Source organism: Mastomys coucha, unplaced genomic scaffold (genome assembly GCF_008632895.1).
Source record: "Mastomys coucha isolate ucsf_1 unplaced genomic scaffold, UCSF_Mcou_1 pScaffold17, whole genome shotgun sequence".
NCBI lineage: Eukaryota > Metazoa > Chordata > Mammalia > Rodentia > Muridae > Mastomys > Mastomys coucha.
Window position 1 is genome coordinate 34,649,091 of NW_022196899.1, and position 6,750 is coordinate 34,655,840.

At 39.8% G+C, this 6,750-nt stretch overlaps 2 protein-coding genes across 2 annotated transcripts in view; both read left to right on the plus strand.

Moving 5' to 3' along the window:
- Nucleotides 1–6,750, plus strand: part of Larp1b (La ribonucleoprotein 1B) — a 91,716-nt gene that overhangs the window by 51,980 nt on the left and 32,986 nt on the right.
- Nucleotides 3,822–4,626, plus strand: LOC116095136 (adenine phosphoribosyltransferase). Its single transcript, XM_031376695.1, has one exon. The coding sequence runs from the start codon at nucleotides 3,848–3,850 to the stop codon at nucleotides 4,385–4,387; it is 540 nt and encodes a 179-aa protein (XP_031232555.1). The 5' UTR covers nucleotides 3,822–3,847; the 3' UTR covers nucleotides 4,388–4,626.

Genomic DNA, 6,750 nt, shown 5'->3' on the forward strand with positions numbered 1-6,750 from the left:
AAAAAAAAAAAAAGAAAGAAAGAAAGAAAGAAAGCAAGAAAGAAAGGAAGAAAAAGAAAAAGAAAATAAATTAGACATTTATATAAAGACAAATTCTTAGAAAATATGTGGATTTTATAAGTAATGAGACTATCTTTACAAAAACTTCAAATTCTACAATAACTTCAGATGTAGAAAAATGCTTTTATTAATGTGTTTTTAGTTAGGATGAATAATTTCAGTCCTGCTCAAGTCTGTCCACAGTAGAAAACAAATACATATAATTAAAGTTATATGCTGAGTGAGGATGTATATGTGTGAGCCACTTTACTTACATCACGAGGAGGTGTCTGAAATCCACTGGACCACAAATGCAGCCCAGATGGTGGGGAAGAGGCAGGCACAAAGATTCCAAGTCCTTCCACCAGCCAGATTCAGCCATTTTATAAATAGATAACCGTGTTGTATTCATTCCAATAAGACATGTTGATTGTACATTAGAAAAAATTAGTGTAATTCACATGAACAAGTTAAAGTTATAATCACATGATTAAATGCAAAAATTATATATAAAGTTCAGTATGTATACTGGAAAAAATATAATATAAAGATAAAATACTATCTTTGCAATTAGGTTTCTACAAAGTGTCCTAGAAAGCAGACATTCTGGAGGGTGAAGTAGAAGTTACTCTCTTATATCTGTGATATAAGTCATATCTATTTTATATCTGTATTAGTCCAATAAAGAGTGACATGGATAAAGATGGAAAGGGAAATAAAACTTATGAATTTGTAAGTAGAAAATCCAAAGAATCCTACAAGTGAATAATGAGAATTTCCAAGCAGTTACTAAGAATAGCTTAGACAGTTCTGTCTTTGATAGTTTGAAAGGCGTGAAGACCTTGTTTTCTATGGCCATAACCAGTCATCAAAAAATTGAAAGGCTGAAGCAAAACAAATGTATGTTCAGGTGAACCAGGCTGGTATCTGTGTTTATCCTCACAGGCCCAAACCAAGGTGTTAGGATATGTAGCTTGTATTGTATCATATCCTGTTTAAGAGTCTTTACTTTTTTAATTCATGAGTTTAATGCTAAACCATTATGGGTGTATGTGCATGCCTGTGTGTGAGGACAGCTTGCAGGAGCTTGTTCTCTCCACTCTGAGCGTCCCAGCAGCTAGTTACTCCTGCCATCAGGCTTGGCAGCAGAAGCTTTCACCCACGGGGTCAGCTTGCTATTCTCAGTAATGATCTATGTGCTAAGGCAGTCAGCTGGAGAGTGAGACTGAAATCTGAACTACCTAAAGAAGCCTCACACTGTCCTGACCCCCACGTGGTCCTTGAAATAGTACTTCTCTGCAGTACTTTCCCATGTGGTCGGTATGAATTGGGAAAAGCTCAGGAACACAGCAACCTGCAGTCCAACTTCTATACTTAATAAATCAAATTAGTATAGCTCCAAATCCACCCTGGAAGGTTTTAATGTTTCAAAAATTGTTAGCATATATCCATTATACAAACTGATGGATTTCAAATGACACTTTTGTGTTCAAGTGTTCATCGATTTTTGACCATATCCTACTCACCATTACTCTCACCTGTTTCCTATTCTCAAGTAATGCCATCTGCTTTCATCCCAGGGTGTAGTGTATTTGTACAATCAAGGGTCTATATATGAAAGAAAACATACAATATTTATCTTGCCTCAATCCAGAATAAACTCCTTCTCTTTTTTGTTCTGGTGGTTTTTTTGTTTTCTTTTGTTTTGAGCCAGGGTCTCAAGGATGCCCTTGAATTTACTACATCACTGAGAGTAACCTTGTTCAGATTCTTCTACCTTTACCTCCTTAGTAATGGATGAGACACTTGTGTTATCATGCCTGGTTTATGCAGTGCTAGGGATTGAGTGTGGGCTTCCATGTATGCTAATTAAGTACCTCGTCAACTAGATCCCTAGCCCATACTTGCTATCTTATGGTTATTAGTAATCTCTTAAAATCCTTTTAGCTTTGTGTTATTATTTTATATTTGTATATTTATATGTATATGTTGCCATATGCCTGTAGAGGTCAGAAGAGGGCATCAGATCCCCTGTGATGATTCGAATGAGAATGATCCCCACATCTGTTTGAACACTTCCCAATTGGTGAACATGTTTGGAAAGGACTAGGAGGTGTGAGTTTGTTGGAGGAGGTGTGTCACTATAGGAAGGCTTTGAGATTTCAAAAGACTCCTGCCATTCCCAGTTTGCCTCCTGCTTGTGGATCCAGATATGAGCTCTTAGCTCTTCCTGCGCCATGCCTTTTGCTTGGCCATCATCGACTCTAGCTTTCTGTTACCAAAAGCCTATCTTCTTTTACAAGTTGCCTTGGTCACAGTCTTTTGTCACAACGGTAGAATAATAACTAAGACATCTTGGGGCTGGGGCTGGAGATGATTGTGATAACACATGGATGCTGAGAATCAACCTGGGTCATCTGCAAGAGCAACAAGTGCTGTTAGTCTCAGATTATTATAGTTACTATTACTTTTTAATTACAGTTATTAGTAATCTTAGTTACATGTTCAAAGTTTCATTTTGGAGATTAGAGGACCTGGACTTTTTTGAGGAGCTTTTCTCTCTAAAAAGAGTCAAACTTTAAAAAGTTGTACCAGACCTTTAAGAACAGTATTGTGCACTATACTGGACATTATCATAAACGGGTAGTATTTAAGACAAAGAACCAGTGCACATGTTTTGATAGACATGTCATTAAAGAGAATAATGCTCACCAAATTGATTTTAAAATCAGCCCAATTCTGCTTTGCTTGGTTTTTATGAATCTGACGGGTAAAAGTTTGACATGGATGTATAAGGAACAGAAATTCTGAGCATATCCTAAAGGTAGGGCAGAGTAATATGAACATGTGTAAGTTGCCACAGGAGAGCAGTGCAGGGGCCACAGCACTGTGTACATACACATTTGCTAAGTGGCAGGTTTCAGATGAATGACAAAGGAGAGTTCATGGTGTTGAGAATGAAATGATATTACAGACCCGTGCTTATATTGTCACTGATTTATCCCAAGGAAGAACAAAATCATAAGAACTTCAGGAGAAACAGAAGTGGGGGGCAGGAGAGATGGCTCAGTGGTTAAGAGCACCACTGACTGCCCTTCCAGAGGTCCTGAGTTCAATTCCCAGCAACCACATGGTGGCTCAAAACCATCTGTAATGGGATCTGATGCCCTCTCCTAGGGTGTCTGAGGACAGCTACAGTGTACTCATATGCATAAAATAAATCTTTAAAAAAAAAAGAAGTGTGTGTGGATGTGATGCATGTTGCATGCGTGCACATACACACACATTGGGACTTGGGGCCTCATGCATGGAAAAAGTTTTCTTTTTTTTTGATCATAGCTTCTCTGACTTTAATTTTTTATTGAATATTTTCTTTATTTACATTTCAAATGTTATCCTTTCCCAGTTTCCCTCCCTCCAGGAAATACCTATTAAAAATGGGGTACAGAGCTAAACAAAGAGTTTTCTTTCAACTGAGGAATATCGAATGACTGAGAAGCACTTAAAGAAATGTTCAACATCCTTAGTTCATCAGGGAAATGCAAATCAAAACAACTCTGAGATTCCACCTCACACCAGTCAGAATGGCTAAAATCAAAAATTCAGGTGACAGCAGATGCTGGCGAGGATGTGGAGAAAGAGGAACACTTCTCCATTTCTGGTGGGATTGTAAGCTGGTATAACCACCTTGGAAAGCAGTTTGGTGGTTCCTCAGAAAATTGGACATAGTACTACCTGAGGAAAAAGTTTTCTTACATAGACAATAAAACACAATGGGCTCCTCCCTTCCTCTTGCACGCACGCGGCCATGTCCGAACCTGAGTTGCAGCTGGTGGCCCGGCGCATCCGCAGCTTCCCTGACTTCCCCATCCCGGGCGTGCTGTTCAGGGATATTTCGCCACTCTTGAAAGACCCGGACTCCTTCCGAGCTTCCATCCGCCTCCTGGCCAGTCACCTGAAGTCCTTGCACGGCGGCAAGATCGACTACATCGCAGATCTAGACTCCAGGCGTTTCCTGTTTGGCCCTTCACTAGCTCAGGAGCTGGGCGTGGGCTGCGTGCTCATCCGGAAACGAGGGAAGCTTCCCGGCCCCACTCTGTCAGCCTCCTATGCCCTGGAGTATGGGAAGGCTGAGCTGGAAATCCAAAAAGATGCCTTAGAACCGGGGCAGAGAGTGGTCATTGTGGATGATCTCCTGGCCACTGGAGGAACCATGTGTGCGGCCTGTGAGCTGCTGAACCAGCTACGGGCTGAGGTGGTGGAGTGTGTGGGCCTGGTGGAGCTGACCTCCCTGAAGGGCAGGGAGAGGCTAGGACCTATACCCTTCTCTCTCCTGCAGTATGACTGAGGAGCCGGCAAGGTGGTTACACCCCTGCTCCCAGCAGCATCAGAAACTGCACGGTGGCTCAGCCCCAGCACCTAAGTGACCTTAGCGAGCTACCTGCTGCCCTTTTGTGAATGTACCATTCATTCCGTTGGTCAGCTGATCGCCATGCCTATAGACCGTCTGGATCCTTGCATTTTGTACACACCCTGGAGTAGAGCAGAGCTGCACTACTAAAGATCAATAAACTGCTTTGATACACACACACAAAAAAAAAACCACAATGGATAAGAATTAATATAATTTGTGAGTCTTGGTGAGGAATTTTCTGGCCAAATTGGCCTGTGGGAGATTATCTTATTTGAAAATTGACGTGGGAACTGGAGAGATGGCTCAGCGGTTAAGAGCACTGACTGTTTTCCAGAGATTCTGAGTTCAATTCCCAGCAACCACGTGGTGGCTCACAACCACCTGTAATGGGATCTGATGCCCTCTTCTGATGTGTCTGAAGACAGTGACAGTGTACTTACATACATAAAATAAATAGATCTTTAAAAAAAAGAAAAGAAAGAAAATTGATGTCAATGGGCAGTGGTGGTACATGCCTTTAATCCCAGCACTTGAGAGGCAGAGGCAGTCAGATTTCTGAGTTTGAGGTCAGCCTGGTCTACAGAGTGAATTCCAGGACAGCCAGGGCTACACAGAGAAACCCTATCTGTTTTGGAAAAACGAGAAAAAGGAAGGAAGGAAAGAAAGTAAGAAAATTGATGTCAAAAAGACACACACTGTGGGTAGTACCAATCCCTAGGCATGTGGGCCCTGACTGTATGAGAGTGAGAGTATTGAAAGCTGCTGGAAGTAAACAAGCAGTGAGGGTGTATTTGTTTATCTTTGGATTATGGATGTGATGTGACTAGCTGTCTAAGTCCCTGCCTGACTTCCTTACAGTTTTCCTTACAGTCTGGAATGGAACATGGAACTATAAGTCAAATAAACCCCTAACTTGTTTTTGAGCAGTACATTTTATCACACCAATCTGATGGTGATTTGGAAAAGTTGTATTAATGTCTTGACATGCATCTGTATCAAGTGACTTTAATCCCAAGTCCTAGAGATGATAAGGTTGTCAGAAACATATTTTGGAATATAATTCATAGGGAGAAAGAAAACTGGATAAATGATTGGACTTCTCAGTGTAGTGACGAACTGGACAGAAATCAGTAGACACCATGAGCACACATTCTGAGAAAAGATAGCTGTGTTATGTACTTTGATTGAAGAAGGCGAGAGGGATGTTTTCTGAGATCATGATCTATATAGGGCCATAAGATGTCTCACTTGTAGCTTTTTAGCTTTAATCTTTCTGTGGGCTTCTGCTAAGGTCATGTTAGTCCTTTCTATTGACCACTGTATGCCTCCCACCAGACTCCAGCTCACATTGCATATGGCTTCAGTTTCTCTCCTATTCATGGTACCATGAATTTCAGAAAAAGGGATTCCAGTAATCTTAACTCACTAACAATACACATTGTTTTATGTTGTTAGTATCTCACCACATTCCCTTTATTCTCCTAGTATAATACAGACATATACATTTTCCTGAATATTTTTGGGTTAGTAATAGACATTATGTCACTTAGTCATAAATCAAATTCATCATTTTGTCTCCTCATAGGAAGTGTGTTTTTCTGAATAATATTAATTATTAAGTAAGAAATTTGACATTGATGGATTATATTATTGAGTATATAGTCTCATATTTTCAAAAAATAATCTTAGAACTTTAAAAAAATTGCTACAACTAGGAATCATACATTTCAGAATTTCAGAGCTAATTATGTTTTCCATTTAGTAACTATGTAGCCTCTTAAGAAATTATTTATTTATTTATTTGTGTCTTTCATGACATCAAAAGGTTCTAAAGTGCCCAATACAGTTTTTTTTTTTTTTAATTTTCAGGGTCTTTTAACAGAGGTAGCTTTGGGTTAACCTTTTTGGGGTTCACTTCAAGGCTGATGGTATAGTGAGAGTTAATGATGTGGATGCTGTCTACAGATAGCCTCATTGTGAAAGTACCTTTCTCACCTGTAATATATTCAGAGTGAAGCTTTGAAACTAATCAATTTCTTATCTTTTGATAATATTTTCCTAGTAAGCGTTCTTCTGTACAGAACTTTTGACTACATTTTAAAATATTTTTAATCTACCCTCCTCTTGTCAGAATGGATTCTAGAATGAATTCTTTCACCCATTGTATTCATTTTTGTGTTCAAAGATCTTTCCATTCTTTTCAAGCTGGAGCCTTTTAAGATGACTTCCGACGGGCGGTGGTGGCACATGCCTTTAATCCCAGCACTTGGGAGGCAGAGGCAGGTGGATTTCTGAGT